At 50.0% G+C, this 20,461-nt stretch overlaps 1 protein-coding gene across 1 annotated transcript in view; it reads left to right on the forward strand.

The window, feature by feature from the left end:
* The window catches only part of MDN1 (midasin AAA ATPase 1), a 2,221,312-nt gene that overhangs the window by 2,065,473 nt on the left and 135,378 nt on the right, over nucleotides 1–20,461 (forward strand). Inside the window, exon 95 of the mRNA XM_078648266.1 lies at nucleotides 5,515–5,604. Within this exon, the coding sequence (XP_078504392.1) occupies nucleotides 5,515–5,604 (90 nt within the window). The remainder of the gene's footprint in view (nucleotides 1–5,514; nucleotides 5,605–20,461) is intronic.

The following is a 20,461-nucleotide window of genomic DNA, read 5'->3' on the forward strand; positions in this document are numbered from 1 at the left end:
CTCCTTCCCCATGGATATGGCTAGGGTATCTATTCTACTTTAGGGAATCTGCGGCTAGTAGTCTCTATAAGATGTATAAGTTACTTACCTTCGGTAACGATGTATCTGGTAGAGATGATTCTAACCGCAGATTCCTTCACGCCCCGCCCTTCCTCCCCGTTCTGCGAGGACCCTTTGGCTTGCCCTTCTGCACTCGCCTCCAGGTGGATGGCTATGCTGAGCGAGTGCATTCTTTTGCTCTTTTCACAAGATGTTTTCTTGCTTTTTGTTCCTTCCTCTTCTTTGGCAATGTAGATGCTGGGTCTATGGTTACTCCTGTGCCCCTCTGATTTGGTGGCTCAAGGATTGAGGCTGGCCTTCTTTTGTCCCACATTTCCCTCTCTCTTGTTTCTGAGGGTCTAGGCCCCTCTGCTGCCCACTGGGTTTGGGTCATTTGGCCGTGCCCTGCCCTAGCTCCCTTGGGGGGGTTGTCACACTCTGTGCTGGGTTGCCTTGGAGATCTGTCGTTCCCTGTTTGCCTTGGAACTGGCTCCCCTTCATGGGTCTTGGTCAGGGTTGTAGTCCTGCTGCATGTAGTCATGACATTTTGCTTATGTTTCTTGTCTTCATGGGGGTACTGTTTTCATACTGGCAGGGTGGCTGCTCAGGGCTGTGCTCTGTTCTTTCTTCTTTCCCTGCTTTTGGGTACTGCAGTGTTGGCATTGTTCCTCATGGTTTTCTTCATCACCATTCCTTTTTCTTTTCCATTTTTTCTGCTGTTTCGCACACTGTTCCCATGCTCCCACAGTTTCTCTGCTGGCTCCGAGTTGTGGCGCAGAAACGTTCTCAGAAGAAAACTGACGTAGGCGCGCCGGGTGGGACTTATGTGACCTCGCTGACGTCACATACGATGCCTGGGCGGAGTCGCGTGATGCTGTGTCCCCCCCCCCTGGCGCGCAGGGATGCTGTGGCGAAACGTTTTCCGGATCCAGTCTCATCCCTGGGAATAATTCTACGTTAAGGAATCTGCAGCTAGAATCGTCTCTACCAGATACATCGTTACCGAAGGTAAGTAACTCGTACTACATGTCCTGACAGTAAAACATGCAAAACAACAGTTTTTACTGTGGAAACACTTAGTTGCCCAATTAGCGAGGGTTACACGCTGACCCTCCCATCAGCTGTGCTAACTCCAGTATGTTGCACCCTACCTTTAGGGCTTTGTAGGTCTGTCAGATGTGCGACTTACACACAGATCCAGGGAAAGTGGTGGCTTTGCCATTGCTTTTAATGACAAAGTCAGGCTAACAGTGCGTAACTGCTCTACCAGTCTGCAGTGGTAGACTGTAGGACTTGTTTAACTGGGTGACTCCCAGGGTGGCACAATCAGTGCTGCAGACCCTTAGGTACCCCTCTGACTTGTATGTCCTAGGTACCAGAGTACCATTTACTAGGGGCTTACAGGTAAGTTAGCCATTTCCAGTTGGGAATAGCCAATTCGACATACACTTTAGGGTATGGGCACTGGTATTGAAATCTGGTTAGTAGGCTTCAGTGCACTCTCGATGTCGAAAAACCAGCAGCATCAGTCAAAACACTTGGGGGCGAACATACAAAAAGAGGCATTTCCATACATTTTGGTTTAGGCCTTGAAAGCTCTGCTCCCCAGGAGGTAACCTGCTTACCTTGGAAACATTTTCAAAAATGGCATACGGCCCTGCTTTCGTTTTACCGAACTGTCACCTCCCAAAATGTCTGGGATCCGTCTCCCCTTCGCTCCCAACAGCTACCAGCTCAACCAATGTTTTCCTGCAGTCAGCTAGGTAAGCTGACTTAGGTGGTCAAAAATCAATGGTAAGGTGCTGAAGCAGCAGAGATGCTGCAAGATGAGTTCTTGTCTTGCTCCTAGGTGTCTCTCCGCTCGTCACGTGGACTCCACCAACATGGGTGATAGACTCCAACAGTTCTAGTGGCCATTCCCTGGCATCCAGGAGTCATGGGCAATAGTCTCAATGAGGTAGGATCTTCGGGGCGGCGACCCCCCCTCCCCAACAGTCTCAAAGGCCCCCTCCTGGAATATGGGGATCAAAGACATGGCTCCCAACAAGGCACATTTGCCTTGACAGACAGACAGAAGGCAGGTGCTCCAGGCACAGAGCAAGTGTTAGTGGCTTCCTGGGTGATTGTCCCTAGCCGAAATGGGAGACTGGTAGACCTTGGTCCCCAGTCCTAGTTGCAGCAGCTCAAAGTCTTGACAACCTTATTTTTCCTGACAGACAGTGCTGTGGAGCAAAGTGTGTTATGGTAAGTCAATTTGCATAGCGCACTAATCAGCCGTGAGGGTATCCAGATGCTTTGGCAGGTGAGTAAGTGTGTTGTCCCCTCTATGTTTTTGAAGAACCAGGTCTTAACCCTCTTGAGGAACTCAAAAGTGAGGAGGAGGCTCTAATGTGTTAAGGGAAGTCGTTCCATGTTTTGGGTGTTATATAGAAGAAACAGCAAATTCCTGCCTTGCTTTTGCGGTTGTTTGGAGTGTGTGAGTGAGTGAGGCGGAGCAAAGGTGTCTGATGGGTTGGTTAAAGTGTACGCGGCGGTTCAGGTATGCTGTTCCTTTGTTGTGTAAGGCTTTGAAATGCGTACATGAGAAATTTGAATTGGCTGCGGCTTGTGAATGGAGGGCCAGTGAAGCTTCCTAAAGTGTGTTGTGGTTTGGATGCAGGTTGATATGTCTAGTAGAAGTTTTGCGGTAACATTCTGGGTGGTCTGTAGCCTGTGTAGCAGTTGGTTGAAGAGTCTGTCGTAGAGAGTGTTGCTATAGTTCAGCCTGCTGGTGGTGAGTGATTGCATGACAGTCCATCTGGTGTTCTCAGGCAGCTATGAGAAGATCTTTCACAACATGCTTAGGATGTATAAGCAGAAGGTGCTCACTGCATTGACTTGTGACACCATGTTGGGCTTGTGGTCTGGGATGATCCCAAGATCTCCTTGCTGCTCTGTGGTAGTGGGTGTTGGTCCTGACTCTGACAGCCAACAGATGGAGTCCCATGGGGAGGTTTGGTTGCCGAAGATAAGTACTACTTCTTGTCGGCGTTGAGCTTCAGGCAGTTGTTTCACATTCATCCTGCTCCCGTGGTCAGTTGGTAAAAGTGTGGGACTAAGGCTCCCACTACTATAGTCCAAATCCAAAAACATATGTGATTTAATGTCTGAGCCTTTGAGGTTTGGTTTGTGGGTGTGAGTCTATCCTCTGCACTGCTCTTTCTCAGAGGTACTGTGTGCTACAGCAAGAGTGGCTCCAATCTAATTGACACACAATACAGGCAAAGGGAGGGATTGAGGATCACACCTGGCCATCATCCTGCACTGAAATAAGCACCAAAATGTTTAGAGGCCTAAGCCTTCTTATCTATCATAATTCTTTGGTCTGCAGTGCCAACATTATCAGTCCCACCATCTCCCTGACAGTAGGCGCAGGCCCTAGATCTCTTCCTGGAATCGGAGACCATTAATGGGAACACAGGATGCTCTGCCCCAGAATCCTCCAGCATGTGTTTTCCCACCCCACCCCTCGGGAATGTCAGAAATCCACATCTTCTGTCTGGAGTTGCAGTCCTCACCTCCAAAAGCTGCTTCAGACCCGGGCTTCCAAAATGGAACCCACAGGCCTCCTTGTTATATAGTGTACTTAGGGACACACATGCATACCAGTACAGAGACACCGCGAGTTAACTATCCAGCCATGGAACTTTACATGAGTGTACCAGTAGGCCCAACTCAAGTGACACATGTAAAAAAGCCTGTTCACCTTACTGATTGCTACTTTACACAAACAGGGTATGCTCTCACCACCATGGTTGTGTCACCTAACTTCATGGTGTGGCTTTAGCTCTGTACCATCTCAACGGTAACACCAGGTGAGCCCCGCCTGGTCTAATCAGACTGCATTACCATGGGACAGGCCTAGGCTATGGCACACATGATCTGTGTTTGCACTTGACCAATTATCATCAATAGCGGTCCGGATAGCCATTCAGCTGGAGCAGGGGTAAACGTCCATCATGCAGGGGACGTTTCTGTCCCAACAGTCGCCATCTTGGTCAGGTCAGGGCATATCGGTTATTAGAGGAGGCTCTTTACATGTCTTAGCTTCTTAACAATTATTTTGAAGGTGTGGGGAGTTTTATTGTTCAGATTCCGACTCCTTTCAGATACAGAATATAACTCAATGACTAAAGGCGGTGGGCAGCGTCTACTCACACTACAGTATTGATTCCGGTGACTACATGGCCGTGCGGTATGCTGGCGGCCTGGGCACATTCATAGGTCGACCTATAGTTCCTTTTGGGTCCTCCCTCGGAGGAGGATGCTACAACAGTACTAATTAAGCCTGCAGAGGTCCTTTAACTGTTGTCTGAGGAAGAGACGAGGCCAGTCTGCTCACAGAGATTTAGCTGCCTGACTGCAGCAGTTGAAGAGTTGCTCCCCTTCATTGAGGCATTGACCCATCTGACTGGAATGTAACGAGAGGTCTGGCCCCTGGTGTGAACCACCACGTTTCCCACTGCCACCTCCCTGATGCCTGAGGACCTATAAAGATTTCTGACTGCACACCCCTTCCCGGAGAGCCTTTGGATTCAGGAGCACTATTCTTTAAAGCAGAACCCTTTTTCTACTCACTTCCCCTTCTGACAGGGAGTCTAAGAAGATTGGGGTCTTGGGTTATAAGGTCTTCTTTTCTGTCGGCTTTGCCCTTCAATTTACAAATGCAACTTGCCTCCTCCTCACATTCCTTGTAGGAAATGGCGCAGTTCTTCATACCAAATATCCTTGATACAGTTATGTAAACTTTGTGAGCAATGGGCAATACGCTGTGAAATATATCCTACACTCTGGCTAGGAAACAGTGGATTCAATGGTGCGGTACATTGGCTCATCCATTGCCATCCGCTGTCGTATTTGGATGTAATCTATCATCTCCTTGGACCCACCTACTTGGGGAAGCTTCATGTACGCAGATTTAAACAGTAAGGAATAAGCTGGTGGAAGTATCCATTATAAGAACAAGTTACTTTCTTTCGGTATCAACCTGTCTAGTGGATAATGTATCTACCTGCGGATTCCTCATCGATCGAGCCTGCCTCCCAGTTCTGAAGAGTGGTCATGAGATTTTTTGTAAGATCCCAAATTAGGTTTGTTACTCTGCAACTTCTGTCAATCTTGTCAGCTTTGTGCCCGCAACAGATGACATGGGGATAAAAGGATGAAGCAGTGATGTCAGGGTGCCAGGATGATCCTTTTTGCTACTCCATTATGTCTTGCTCACAATGGTTCTGAGAGCCAAGATGGAGCTTTGTCTCAAGATCTAGCCTAGTTCCTGCAGAGAGTCAAGAGATGATCATTTGCGAATAGTTAGAGAAGCCCTTAGTAGATCTTTACCTGACATAAGAAACGTGTTCATTTGGTTAATGCTTCTGTGTTTCAGTACTGTGTATTTGTTATCTTCCTGCTCTGAATGTCTCGTCAATATTCTTTTAGAAAATGTCTCAAGACTCTGTAGAGTTAAGAGTGGCATTGGAGAGGCAGCTGGAGGCTTGGCAAGCTCTGCAACCTGGAAGTCCTGATGAGGTGAGTAAGCAAAGTATTTTCAGAATATGGTGGTTGTGTTTTGATTTTATCCCATATCATCCATAGGTGTACATGATACTAGAAGTAAATACTGTTTGTCAATAGATGGTCTGTCATTCTTACTCCTTCCTATTTTGTAACATGAAATGTATGGACTTATAATTACATTTACAGTGGGTATGTGTGCTATCTGAAAGAAACAGGTTAGTATTAGATTCCTTACCTTAGAATATCCCCAGGCGTCAGTCTGGATCCGGAAACTTTTGCGTAGCAGTACCCCTGCGCGTCGGTAGGCGTCGTCTGCAGGCGTCCCCTGCGGCTCCGCGTCGTCGGCGTCGTGCGCCGTGATGACGTCGCTGGAGTATATAGACGCCGCCTCCGCGCGCTGACGTCAGTTCTTCTTTTTTCCGCGCCAGTTAGCGCAGATCCGAAGAGCAGTACTCCGGTCTTTTGACCAAGTTTTTTGTTAACTTCTTTACGGTGCCGGTAGGATGCCCGGTTTCAAGAGTTGTGACGAGTGCGACCGCATGATGTCGGTCACCGACCACCATCGACTCTGCCTCCGGTGTCTGGGCGCGGACCACGACGTGGAGTCCTGCGTCGACTGTCGGGCCTTGACTGGAAAAGCTAGGCGGGAGCGGTCCCGCAAGCTTCTCGAACTCCGGTTGTCGGCCCCGCGTCGAGAGCGGTCCCGGTCCGGTCGGAGGTCGAGGGAGCGGTCGAGGGAGCGGTCGCGGAGCCGCCATGGGCGCTCCGGGAGTCGCCACCATTCCTCCGGCTCGTCAGGTAAGCACAAGAAGTCGGGGCGTCGCCATCGCACCCCCGACTCCCCCCGACGCCCGCGTGCTGCGGCCGGGGGCTCGGGTGACCCCACCCCCGCGGTCCCGCATGGGTCGCCGACGCCGTCTGCCCCACACCTGTCGGTCCCTGGGGCAGGCGCGTCGCGTGAGGAGATCGAGGCCTTCCTCATTGCTATGAGGGCGAGGTCTTCTCCGGCGGGGCCTTCGGCGCCTGCGGGCCCGTCGGTCCCGTCTGGGGGCCCGAGCGGTTCGGGTGCTCCTGCCCCGGCGCCGCCGGTGGCTCCGGCCCCGGCGCCGCTGGTTCCCTCTGGTTCGTCGCCGGCTGGTCTCCCGGCCTCTCCGGCGTCGGTTCCTGTGGGCCAGCCCATGGTACCGCCCCCGCGTGGTGCAGCGACTCCGCCGTCGGCTCCGGCCGGCGTCGGGTCCCCGGCACCGACGCCGCGCGGCGCCACCCCCCTTTCCTCCCCGACTCCGGACTCGGAGCCGGACCGGCGTCGGCCGACGCCGGACCCGACGCCGATGGGGCCTGTTGACCCCGATGTCTATATCGTCGACCCAGAATATGGGTATGACGAGGAGGAGTATGGAGAGGGTTGGGAGGGGTCTGAGGACCCTCTATCCCGTGCCTGCCAGTACGATGTGGACTGGGTAGGTGATCTGGGTGATGCCAGTGGCCTGGACGAGTCGCCCAACCCTGGGTTTGTCTCTCCGTCCCCTGTGGCGTCCGAGGCGGGTGCTGCCTATTCGGTGGTCCTGATGAGGGCTGCCAAGGCCTTACACCTTGAGCTCCCCGTCGCGAAGGTCAAACCGAATATCCTGACGGAAGTTTTTAAACCGCAGTCATGCCCCCAGGAGCCTCTGCTGCCGTTTAATGAGGCCCTGACGGATGTCCTTCTGGGCACCTGGTCCAGGCCCGCCTCTGGTGCGCCGGTTGACCGGAACGTTGCCAGGCGTCACCGTCCCTGCGCGGACGACCCTGCCTTCCTGTCCACCCATCCCTCCCCGGAGAGTCTGGTGATCCAGGCCTCCACTTCGCAGTCCGCATTTCCGTCGGCTCCGCCCGACCGGGAATCAAAGAGGTACGACCAATTCGGAAAGAAAGTGTTTTCCTCTTTGAGTGCTGGGCTGCGGTCTTGTAACACCGCGTGCCTCTTGGGCCGCTACACCCACTCCCTGTGGGATACGGTCGAGGAGTGTTTGCCGCAATGCCCCCAGGAAGTGCGGGACAAGCTCACCCGGGCCTTTGTTGAAGGCCGGGATGCGGCGCGGTACTCGATCCGTTGTGGTCTGGACACCACGGACTCACTGGGACGGGCCATGTCCACTACGGTGGCGATTCGTCGCCATGCCTGGCTGAGATCTGCCAACTTCTCACCAGACGTCCAAAATACGCTTATGGACATGCCATTTGATGGCAGTCGCCTATTTGGTGACAAAGCGGACCACGCGCTGGAGCGCTTCAAGGACTCCAGGGTCACGGCCAAGTCCTTGGGTCTCTCGACCCAGACCCAGCGCCAGCAGACGGGTTCGTTTCGGCCCTTTCGTGGCCAAGGGAGAGGAGGTCCCACACGTGCTGCCAGCCACGCGGCGCAGAGCGCTCCCCAGCGCGGTGGCGCCCGTGGTTTCCGCCGTGGTGGCGGTAGAGGCCAGCGTCGTGGTCAGTCCACGCCTCCCTCCGCTGCGGCATCCAAGCCTTCCTAGTCCGAGCTTTCGGGCTCACGTGACGCCAGTGGGTGGCAGGGTTCGCCATCACCACTCCCGCTGGCGCGCGATAACATCGGACAGGTGGGTGCTGCAGCTTGTCCGAAGGGGCTATGCCCTCCCCTTCGAGTCCACTCCTCCAGCCATGCCACCGCAGAACCACCGTGTGTCGGGGGACCACTTGACACTTCTGCAGGAGGAAGTTACGGCCCTCTTGGCCAAGGGGGCCATCGAGCGCGTTCCTGGGCCAGAAGTAGGGTGTGGTTGCTACTCCCACTACTTTCTGGTACCCAAGAAGGACAAGGGAGGCCTGCGTCCTATCTTGGATCTACGGAACGTCAACGGCTTCCTCCGGAAGGAGAAGTTCAAGATGTTGACTTTGGCTCAGGTCTTGGCTGCTCTAGACCCACACGACTGGATGGTAGCGTTGGACTTGCAGGATGCGTACTTTCACATCCCCGTCCTGCCGGCCCACCGGCGTTACCTGCGGTTCACGGTAGGCCACGAGCATTTTCAGTTTATCGTGCTCCCATTCGGCCTTACCAGCGCCCCACGGGTGTTCACGAAAGTGATGGCGGTGGTCGCAGCTCATCTGCGCCGGTTAGGGGTTTCAGTCTTCCCCTACCTCGACGACTGGCTGTTGAAGGCGGGCTCGCCCCAGACAGTCGTCCACCACCTTCAGATGACGGCAGACCTCCTGCACGAGTTGGGGTTTTCCATCAATGTGCCGAAATCACACCTGTGTCCCTCTCAAAAGCTCCCTTTCATCGGAGCGGTTCTCGACTCGGCGCAGTTTCGGGTTTATCCCCCGGAACGGCGGGTCCGGGATATTCAGGCTCTGATTCCCATCTTTCAGCCGTTATCCCGGGTTTCGGTCAGGTTGACGCTGCGGCTTCTGGGGCTGATGGCCTCCTGCATCCTTCTGGTGCATCACGCCAGATGGCGGATGCGGGCTCTGCAGTGGGACCTGAAGTTTCAGTGGGCCCAGCATCAGGGCAACCTATCCGACCATGTCCTGATCTCGGAGGGCACTGCGAGACAGTTGCAGTGGTGGCTTACAGACCGCGATTGGGTCAGGGGCAGATCCCTCTCCCTTCCCCAGCCGGAGCACGTGGTTGTGACGGACGCGTCCCTCCGAGGCTGGGGTGGCCACTTGGGAGAGGCGGAGATCAGAGGCCTCTGGTCTCCGGCGGAGTCCCGGCTCCATATCAACATGTTGGAGCTGCGGGCGATTCGCCTGGCACTGAAGGCATTCCTCCCCTTTGTCAACGGGAGTGTAGTGCAGGTGTTCACGGACAACACCACCGCCATGTGGTACTGCAACAAACAGGGCGGTGTGGGGTCGTGGACCCTTTGCCAAGAGGCTCTGCGCCTCTGGCAATGGCTGGAACGTCAGGGCGTGACTCTGACGGTTCAACACCTGGCAGGTTCTCTGAACGCCAGGGCGGACGAACTCAGCCGTCGGTGCTCGGTGGATCACGAATGGCGTCTGAACTCGGATGTGGCGAGAGGCCTCTTTCAGCAATGGGGAGAGCCTTGGTTAGATCTATTCGCCACAGAAGAGAACGCGCAATGTCATCAGTTCTGCGCGTTGGAGTTTCCAAGACGGCACTCGCTCGGCGACGCCTTTCGGCGCGAGTGGAGTTGCGGTCTGTTGTACGCCTTTCCGCCTATACCACTTCTGCCCAGAGTGCTGAAGAAGATCAGGCGCGACCGGGCCCAAGTTATCCTTGTGGCTCCGGACTGGGCTCGAAGGTACTGGTATCCCGAGCTACTCAGCATGACAGTCGGTCCCTCGATCCGCCTGCCCCTTCTGGAGGACCTTCTGTCGCAGCAGCAGGGGACGGTCCTCCACCCGAACCTGTCCAGTCTCCACCTCCATGCGTGGAGATTGAGCGGCGACAGTTGAGGCCATTTGACTTGCCTCCTGAAGTCTGTGATGTCATTCTGGCAGCCAGGCGTCCCTCCACAAAGTCGGTATACGCCTGCCGGTGGAACAGATTTGTGGCATGGTGCACAGCAAAGGCTGTGGATCCCCTTTCTGCCCCTCTATCTGAGGTTCTCCTCTTCCTCCTTTCCCTTGCCCAGCAGGGCTCTGCTCTGGGCACTATCAAGGGCTATCTTTCTGCCCTTTCCGCCTTCTTGAGGCTACCTGATCAGCCATCTTTGTTCAAGTCCCCTATTGTGTTAAGATTCTTAAAGGGCATCACGCACATGTATCCTCCAGCTCCGTTCGTGATGCCTCAGTGGGACTTGAACCTGGTTTTGACTTTCCTGATGTGCGCTCCCTTTGAGCCCCTTCATTCCTGTCCTCTCCGTCTTCTCACCTTAAAGACGGCCTTCCTGGTAGCCTTCACCTCTGCCAGGAGAGTGAGTGAGCTCCAGGCTCTTTCTGTTCAACCTCCTTTCTTGTCTGTTCATCCTGATAAGGTGGTTCTTCGGACCAGACCTTCTTTCCTGCCCAAGGTAGTCTCTGCTTTTCACATTGGGCAGTCCATCACCTTGCCCTCCTTCTTCCCGCCTCCGCATCCTTCAAAGGATGAAGAGCGGCTCCATCGTCTGGACCCAAAACGTGCGCTTTCATTCTATATGGATCGCACACGCCAGTTCCGGGTGGATGACCAACTGTTTGTTGGCTACGTGGGTGAGAAGAAGGGAAGGGCGGTACAGAAACGGACCATCTCTCGGTGGGTCGTCCTGTGCATCAAAGCATGCTACTCTTTGGCTCGGAAGGAGCCTCCTGTTGGGCTGAGGGCCCATTCCACTCGGGCCACGGCGGCTACTACTGCCCTGGGCCGGGGAGTCCCTTTGCAGGACATTTGCCAGGCGGCCACGTGGGCCTCGCTGCACACCTTTGCGAGGCACTACTGCCTGGACAGTCAAGTCCGGAGGGATGGCTTCTTTGGCCGTTCGGTCCTCCAGGACTTTCTGGTGTAGGTTGTATTGGTTCGCAGACCCACCACCGGGGTTGGTATTGCTGGGGTATCTATTCTAAGGTAAGGAATCTAATACTAACCTGTTTCTTTCAGATGAACAAGTTACTTACCTTCGGTAACGATATATCTGTAAGAAACAGTAGTTAGTATTAGATTCCTTACCGCCCCGCCCATCCTCCCCGTTCTGCGAACTGATACCTAGGGTTAGGGACATCCCTTTCAGGGCCCTAGTTTCAAATGGCACCAGTGTTGGTTCTCACATGGCTCTGCGTGTTCTGGCGCGGAAAAGCTGTGTGCAAAGAACTGACGTCAGCGCGCGGAGGCGGCGTCTATATACTCCAGCGACGTCATCACGGCGCACGACGCCGACGACGCGGAGCCGCAGGGGACGCCTGCAGACGACGCCTACCGACGCGCAGGGGTACTGCTACGCAAAAGTTTCCGGATCCAGACTGACGCCTGGGGATATTCTAAGGTAAGGAATCTAATACTAACTACTGTTTCTTACAGATATATCGTTACCGAAGGTAAGTAACTTGTTCGTCACTTCTCAGAATTTAGTGCTTAGTTCTATTCAGTAGCGTTTCCCTGCTTACCTAACTTCGTCCTAGTCTTTGACCCATGTCCTCTTTGCCAATCATTTCTTTTTCCATGCAGAGCTGTGGCTCTATTAAGGTTTTCAGTTGTTGTAAGGAACAGTATTGTGTGAGAGACCTAGTGAGTCCAATCACTGTAGGCAATGACCGTGGCGAATGCACCCTTAATGGTTTGCTAGAGAGCATATGAGAGCATTGCTAGTTCCTCGGGTAGATGTCAAGGTCTTTGTGAGTTGTAACCGCTTCATCACTGCCTCCATAGAATATGTAATCTCTGAGGGTATATTGGCTTTGGTAATTTGCCCTGAGAAGAGTGTCTGGGTTTTATGTATGTAAGCCAAGCAAACAACAACATTTTTAAAGAAATGAAGACCTTAAGGTAAAAAGTAAAAATCAGGTTAGGGCTTCAGTGGTTATTATGGAATTTAGGAAAGTCGAACTGACAACTGTGGGAAAACCATGTATGACATTTGGAAGAAGCTATGTCAACCTGTGTTAGAAATAATGTAATGCCTTGAGCGTACTTTATGCACACAGATATTTGTCAAGCCAGGATACTGTAACCAGCAAGGCATTCTTGAATCCGGATACCCTTAACTCAGCAGTTTGTTCAGCAAACCTCTTGGAGATTGGATAAAGAAGTCTGAGCTGGACCAAGGATGTTATGATATCTATCAGTTATACCTTCTTTGGAGGGGTGTTGCTTGGTCTCCCCCGTCATAATGTTTTTCCCCCACAGCAAGCACTTCTGACAGAAGTCAATTTACTAGGTTGTTACTTTTTCCTGTTTTTCATAACTAATTTCAGCTGAGCCAGTCTACCGTAGTAAGGTCTTAGGAAAGTCCGTACAACTGGCAACAGGTCAAAAATGTGTTCCCAATACTCCCCTGTTCAATGGGAAATTTTCCATTTGTGAAGAGGCTGCCTTAGATCCTCGCCTATCAGAGGCATTCTTCACTCTTGCACAGAAATAAGATAATAGATGCACTTAAAAACATAGTCCTGTAGGATGCCAAGAATGAATAGTGAACCGTGAATACCATTTCATGCCTTACACTGTTGCAGGCTAGTGTGGAAAAGTAAATTTTGCCATGTTTTGTGTCCCTACGTGTCCCCCATCTTATGTTATGTGTGCATGATTGATATGCATATGTATTCCCCATGTTTGATTAAAGACGCAATTACAGTTGTGTCCATCCCTAGTATGCCAGTTTCCAGTTCTCGTGAAAGCTACGAGTATTAGGCCTATGTAAAGTTACGCTGCCACGTTTCCCAGTGTGCACGTTATTTCATTGTAAAGTCCCCGTTTCTAGGCCTCAAAAGGGCCCGGACACCAGATTCAGCTCCTGTCTCCTGAGCCCTCGCTGAGGAGCGATACAGCCCCCACCTGTGTTCCTGACCCTTCACTTACTTCCTGCCTCACAGTGCCCGGTTCAGCCTGGCTCTGCCTACGAGTCTGCCAAGAGTATGTTATGATTCTAGTTATCAGTCCAGCCCTCCTTCTCTGCATTCCTAAACTACTGAATCGCATCAATAGTTTCCGTCATCGTCTAGCCTTTACGTCTCCATGTAAGAGAAATACTGCATTTAATGGTCATTTAATATTCTTCATCACGCACTACACGTAGAATAATGCATGCACCAGTCTTAGAGTCTGTTAGCATTTACCCCGATAACTTTTGGATTCTATCAACATGTTCTCTAAACATCAGATACTAGATAGTGGTTAGGTACATGTCGCCCTGACTCTCCAGACTTCAGTCTCTGCTCCTAGCGCAGAAGTCATAGCCCCCAGCTTCTCCTAGTAACACGTCATTGTCAGTTTGCGCGCACCACTAGGTTAGAGGTCCCGGCTCCTTAGGTAGCCCCCTCCATGTTTCCGCCCCATTTATGACATATTCTGTTACGTTTACATCACATGTGTATGTATACGCCTCCTGTTACACCCACTTTCACCCTTATCTTTCGCGACTGCTATTGACCACACCCACTGCTCCGCCTATTGTATGTATTGCAATTGCAACTGTTTTAGTATATATGCTTGTGTATTGTTATTAAAGTTAGCGCGCTCATCCCAGATCCAGCCCCGGCAGCTGCCGGGCTCTGCCATCCTATTCCTGTGCAGGTTGTCCTGTTCCTGTCCTTTATGCTGTATTAAACCTGCAAACTCCTACCTCGAATCTTGACTCTTATTTATTGAGCTATCTGTTATTGCTATGTCCAGTCAAACCTAGATCCGGTATTATTTATTTATATACCACATAATGGCGCCCGAATAGGGACTTGCCCTTTCCCCACGCGCCGGTGAAGCCACGTATGCCCCCTGACCCTCTCCAGCCGTGACGGAACCATACCGTGCACGTGCAGATATTTCTGCTTCAAGTATCCCTCAGGCCTACGGAGGAGACGGAGGTTGCGGTCCAGCATCCAGACGAGGCGGTGGAGGAACGCGGCGAGTCCCGACCAGAGCCCAAGCCGAGAGTCCAAGGTCCGAGGTATCCGGAGGCCCACCCGTAACAGAAGTCCGAAGTTCGTCCGTCCGGCGTCGAAGCAGTCCAGTCCAGTCCGAGGCCTTCCGTTCTTGCTGCCCGGTGAGTACCGTTGCTGGGGTAGTATCTAGACAGGGTCAATCTAATTGTCTCTGGTCCGTGGGTTTTGGTGGTACACAGACCCAAAACGAAGTGTCCACTTCGGTGGACGCGGGTCCTGACGTGTCTCTTTATGAGACCGGTAAGTTTCGTACTGTTTTAGCAGTGCATCTAGTTTCTGTTCTAGTCAGTTCTGTTCTTGAGGAAATTCATGTATTCTGTTTTCCGTATTCCAGGTAGTATTCTGTCCGAACTGTTATTTTAAATGTTCTTCATGTATTTTAATGTCGTGGTATGAGAGTGGTGTAATTATCGTGTTCATTGTGTATTGTATCGTGTCTAGATTACAGTCCAGTCATGCCGTGGTTTTCCAAACTACGTCAGTTAAGAACTAGAAAAGGTCTGTTAGAAGAAGCAGTTCCTGTCCCGCCTAGGGACAGTCCAGGTCATTTTATGTATCAGAAGCATGGCATAAGTGCCATATTATATCTAGATTTATGGGTAGAGTATACCAAACAGTTAGAAGAAAAGTATAGATGGCCCGTATCGGGTACATGGGATGCCGAGTGCATCATGCGAGTAGAAGAAGCATTATGGAAAAAGAAAGCCAGACAGTCACAGAAAGATGCCATCGAGTTATGGCGCAAAGAATCTCATAAAAGAACCGAAAAAGAAATCAGAAAGTCAGAATTAAGTAGAGAATCCTTAGAACGAGCCCACGAAAGGGAATTAATCGAGATAGGTGAACGAGTCAAAACCGAACAGTCAGATAGACCGAGGCATGCCCTCATTAAGGGTATGTATCCTCTTCTTGCCGAGGGCTTGCCAAAAGCGACCCCGGAGGCATCCAGTAATTTTCCGCCACCATTAGTTCCGACCAAGCTACGTCACAAACCGACCGCAGCTGATATTTTCATCTCGTCCTACTTGGACGACACAGTCCCAGAATATGCAAATCCTGTTCCGCCAGTCCCTGTAAATCATGCCATTCCTGCTCCTCCAGACACCGGAGTACCTGCTACGGTACCCCCGGTCCAGCCCACATTACAATTTCCCACTCTGCCAGCACGAAGAGTATCAGTCGACGATTCCAGCATAGGGGCCGCAGGAGGAGGTCCTCCTGGTACCCCGCCACCACACCAACGAGTAACGTTAGTCGAGTTACATGAAAGTGCGTTACAGCGTACGCCCAAATATAAGTCCGTTGCAGAAATCCGACGAGCTCTTACTGAATGCCGCTATGATCCAGTCGCAGGTGATGATAGCACGGTTATATATTCGATACGTGTAAGACGGGTGACCGGGTATTTGGACACCCTACCAGACATGAAAGAAGATCTAGACAGAATATATCGTTTCATCCGTACAGGGGATGGTCCAGAAAGTATTGGCGAAGCCATGTCTCAAAGGAAAGCTGAGATCCAGCTCATGCTATTAAAGTTTCTGATTAATTGTTTAATAAGGGAACAAGATTATCCGACCAAAGATCCGGCCGAAATGAGAATCCTGACAAGGTGGAGTGATAATATAGCCGAGGGTAAACACAGAACTATCAGTAGTATAGAGAGTATGTACAAGAGAATTCGTAAGGAAATAATAAAGTTACACGAACAACGTAAAGCAGCACAAGTAAGCGAGAAAGAGAATGACTCTTCTACTGAAGAGGTAGAGGACGAGAATCCCGCCAGAATAGCGTATGTAGGAAAATCTAGATTTCCAGACCGCCATTTACGCCTAGAACACAAGTCAGTTTTTCATCATCCAGCACCAGAACAAGGTTCTCTAGAACAAGTATTTCAAGCTACCGATCATATTCTGAAATCACGAATCGGTTATAGTGAGTTAAGTACTATGCATGAACAAGAACTAGTCCGATCAGCAGTCCGATGGATTACTGATTCTACCACTTTTCCAGACGAAATAGTGGCACACATGTTTCTGAAATTGCCCCCAGCCGAGCAACGACTGGTGGGTATGTATATGATCCAGCACCTCATTACATTGTATGAGGGTCAACATTCTGATCCAGGTCCGTTACACGATGTCCTGAACGAGTTACTCCAGTATAGATGGAAAGGTTTAGGTACCGATTTAATTAGTATCATTCTAGAACAGCGCCACAAATATAGTATGTTCTTGAACCCGCATTTTGTTCATGTCTCACCCCCAGAAAGTAAACCGTTTTACATAGACAGACAGAATCCGTTACGAGAAGTACACCCAGTCAGGACAACAGATGGTGAAATGCAACGAGTGTTTGTTTACACTCCGATTACAAAGATGGAACTCTTAGAGATGAAGAAATTAATTCCCTGTCACGACAAAGATCCAGCAGGGTTCCACCGAGAATTAAAAGACATGCTCCGTATGGGAGAATACACGTATCCAGATATTATTAAAATGTTAAAGGTCCTGTTGCCCGCAGGGGTATACGAGAAACTCAAGGAAAAAGAATGGGAGGTGGGAGAGAAAAAGATCGATTGGGCAGTTCTAGAAGCTGAAGATAAGATACGAGTACCAGGTACCGGTCTTGGAGAGAAATGTAAAGAATTACCAGAATTGTTAATACAAGTTTTGCCAAGGTTATTAGCCACTAAAAAGGAAGACTGGGATGCAATCTCAGCCTGTAAACAGAAACAAGACGAAGACACTAGTGATTTTTATTCTAGATTTGAGAAATGCTTTATTATAAACAGTGGCTTGAAGACAAGTGTTGAGTCGTACCCTCATCTTTTTGTTACTAAATTAGTCGAGAATTCAAGTCCACAAGTTAAGAATCGAGTTTTGAAAGTCGAAAGTACATGGCAAGCTAGTACCCCGTCCCAGATGTTACAGATGCTCCAGTACCACCAGAATAGAATCAGAGAAGAGCAAGATCACGAGAGAAAACGTATGAAAGACACGAAAATGAAAGTACTAGTTGCACAATCTGTTCCTCAAGACAGTCAGAAGAGGGGTACGAATCAAGCCAGTCATCCTGCAGCTCCCGTTAAAGGGACATGCAATTATTGTAAACAGCCAGGTCATTTCATAAACGAGTGTGCAGTTCTGAAACACAATATAGCTACTGGTAAAACTAAAGAAAGACCACGTCCGCCTAGACAAGAACAAGTTTCACAGACTTCTCAGTCACAGAATGCACAACAGACAGTTCCAGCACCGCAGCCTATTGCTGCAACACAGCATGTTACACAGCAGATGTACCAGTATGCACAGTCTGAGTATCCAGAGTACCAACAGTACTCATGAAACAGCCTAGAGAGGGAGGTAGGCTTGCCTCTCATCGAGATTCCTGTAGATCAAGAAGGTCCCTATGTTCATAGTCAGGTACTAGGGAAAGACAGAAAGTTTCTGATTGATACAGGGGCAAGTAGGACGACCATTAGTCACGCCGAAGTTCCAGGGGCTCCGCTCTCAGGCTCTAGAAATGTTTCCCTTGGATTTTCAGGAAAGCCTATTGTAAATGAGATATCTAAGCCAGTTACTCTAGAAGTAGGTCCATTGTCCCGCACTACTGATCTGTTACTTACGAAGTCATGTCCAGAAAATTTGTTGGGCATTAAGACACTGAAAGAATTAGGTGCAGTTATTTGCTGCTCCCCAGAGGGAATACGATTGTTCCTACGTGACTTCAAGGGTCACTATGTATTACGAGATTTTGATCCGAGATTGTCTAATGTCCCGCAGCATCTATGGGCGCAAGGTCCAACTGATGTAGGTTATATGCAAATCACACCCCATCGTGTGACTCTCAAACCAGGTGTAGTGTTACCACGAATCAGACAGTACAGATTGCCACCTGAGGCTGTAGCAGCCTTATCCAAAATTATTGACGAGCTCATGGCTCAAGGAGTAGTTGTAGAAACTGACTCCAATGTATGTAATTCTCCGATCATTCCAGTCATGAAACGTACTGATCCAAATGCACCCCCAGTATATCGATTAGTGATTGACCTTCGAGAACTCAATAAATGTATAATTCCCCAGTATCCAGTTGTTCCAGATATTTCTTCCCTATTGACAGCCATTGATTCCGAAGCTTCATTTTTTACAGTCATAGACCTCAAGAACGCGTTTTTCAGTGTCCCCATTCATCCAGACAGCCAGTTTCTTTTCGGATTTTGTTTAAATGGAAGAAGCTATATGTTCACACGAGCTCCTCAAGGTTTCACAGAAAGTCCTAGTATTTACAGTCAAGCACTTAAGAGACAACTAGACAATATTCACATGCCAACTGACACTGCCCTGCTCCAGTATGTCGATGATCTACTGATCACAGCCCGTTCTGAACGTGCTTGTGAGCGAGCATCACTTACAGTCTTGTATTTTCTAGCCGAGATGGGGCACAAGGTGTCCCCTTCGAAGCTTCAATTCTGTGTCCAGCAAGTGATCTACTTAGGCCACTTACTGTCCAAGTGGGGTAGGCAGTTGACACCAGATCGTATCCAGTTAATAGCGAGTCTTCCTCAGCCCAAGACCCAGAAGGAGGTACGTGCTTTTATCGGCCTTACTTCTTATTGCAGACAATGGATTCCTCAGTATGCATTTCTAGCTAAGCCACTGATACAGTTAACGACACAGGAGGCAGCCGTATCGACTGTCCTCCCTTGGACATCTGAACATACACTTAGTTTCAATGAGTTAAAGAAAGCTTTATGCCAAGCTCCAGTTCTAGCTACACCGAACTACAGTAAGCCTTTTACACTTTTTGTCACAGAACGCGAAGGTACAGCATTATCTGTTCTCACACAAGATCAAGCAGGACAATACAAGCCCTGTGCTTATTTTTCGAGCACATTAGATCCAGTAGCCCAGGCTCTGCCTGCGTGCCTCAAGTCAGTTGCAGCCACAGCACTAGCTATCAGACAAAGTGATTCCATAGTATTAGGACATTCCTTGACAGTACAAGTTCCACACTCCGTGGAAGTTCTTTTAAACCGTACACAGACTCAGCACTTGACAATTGCACGTTTAACAGGTTATGAATTGACACTGTTCCAGCCACACATAGAAATCAGACGCTGCAACGTTCTAAATCCTGCTACACTGTTACCGTCAGTTAATTCGAATCCTGCCACACACGACTGTGTGGAAGTAGTTAATATTATGACTAAGCCAAGACAAGATCTGACAGATATTCCATTACCAGATCCCGACCTGACACTTTATGTGGATGGTTCATGTATGAGAACAAGTGCAGGAGAACTAGTAGCCGCGTATGCAGTGACTACTGACACTGAAGTTATAGAAACACACCGTATTGACACCCTGTCTGCTCAAGCAGCAGAGCTAGTTGCTCTGACACAAGCATGCATACACGCCAAGAACCTGAAAGTTAATGTTTATACAGATTCACGCTACGCATTCGGAGTTGTACACGACTTCGGAGTGCTCTGGCAGGAGAGAGGTTTCATGACTTCTCATGGAACCAAGATTCAGCATGGTCTCCTTATTCAAGCTCTGTTAGATGCCATACATTTACCGACAGCTATTGCTATCATGAAGTGCAAAGCACATACGAAAGTTACTGACATTATTTCTCAAGGTAACGATCTAGCAGATCGCACAGCCAAGCTTACAGCACAGACTCCAGACATTTCAGTTAATCCGACACAGACACATACTCCAGATCCGACTATCTGTATGACAGTTAAGGACCCTACTCAAGATGTCATAGATATCCAGTTACATGCTACTCCCGATGAAATCAAGAAATGGTCCGAACAAGGAGGGGTCCAGACAGATCAGGGATGGGTAACGAAGGGTAGAGCCACATGGTTTCTCCCCGACTCTATGGTTCAAGTCATTATCAATACCGCACATAGTCCAGCACATTTAGGAGAAAAAGCTATGTTAGATAGTATCCAGAACATCTGGTTCAACAAGCATTTACGAGCTGCAGCCAAGCAGAAGGTCCGTACCTGTATGATATGTTGCCAGTTTAATCCAGGTAAAAGTGTCCCGGTGGAACAAGGTGGATTCCAGCCCCCTGACCACCCTTTTGAAGTCCTCCAAATGGATTATATTCAGATGGAGCGATGTCGAGGTTTCAAGTATGTCCTTGTAGTTGTATGCGCTTTGTCCAGGTGGACAGAAGCATATCCAGTCCCAGATTACAGAGCCACGACCACTGCCAAGCAGTTGGTTCGTGAATTCTTCCCCCGCTACGGACTCCCTAGAGTCGTATATTCTGATAACGGCCAGCCATTCTCATCTGAGCTTATGAAACACGTTTC

The sequence above is a fragment of the Lissotriton helveticus genome, chromosome 6 (genome assembly GCF_964261635.1).
Source record: "Lissotriton helveticus chromosome 6, aLisHel1.1, whole genome shotgun sequence".
NCBI classification, from domain to species: domain Eukaryota; kingdom Metazoa; phylum Chordata; class Amphibia; order Caudata; family Salamandridae; genus Lissotriton; species Lissotriton helveticus.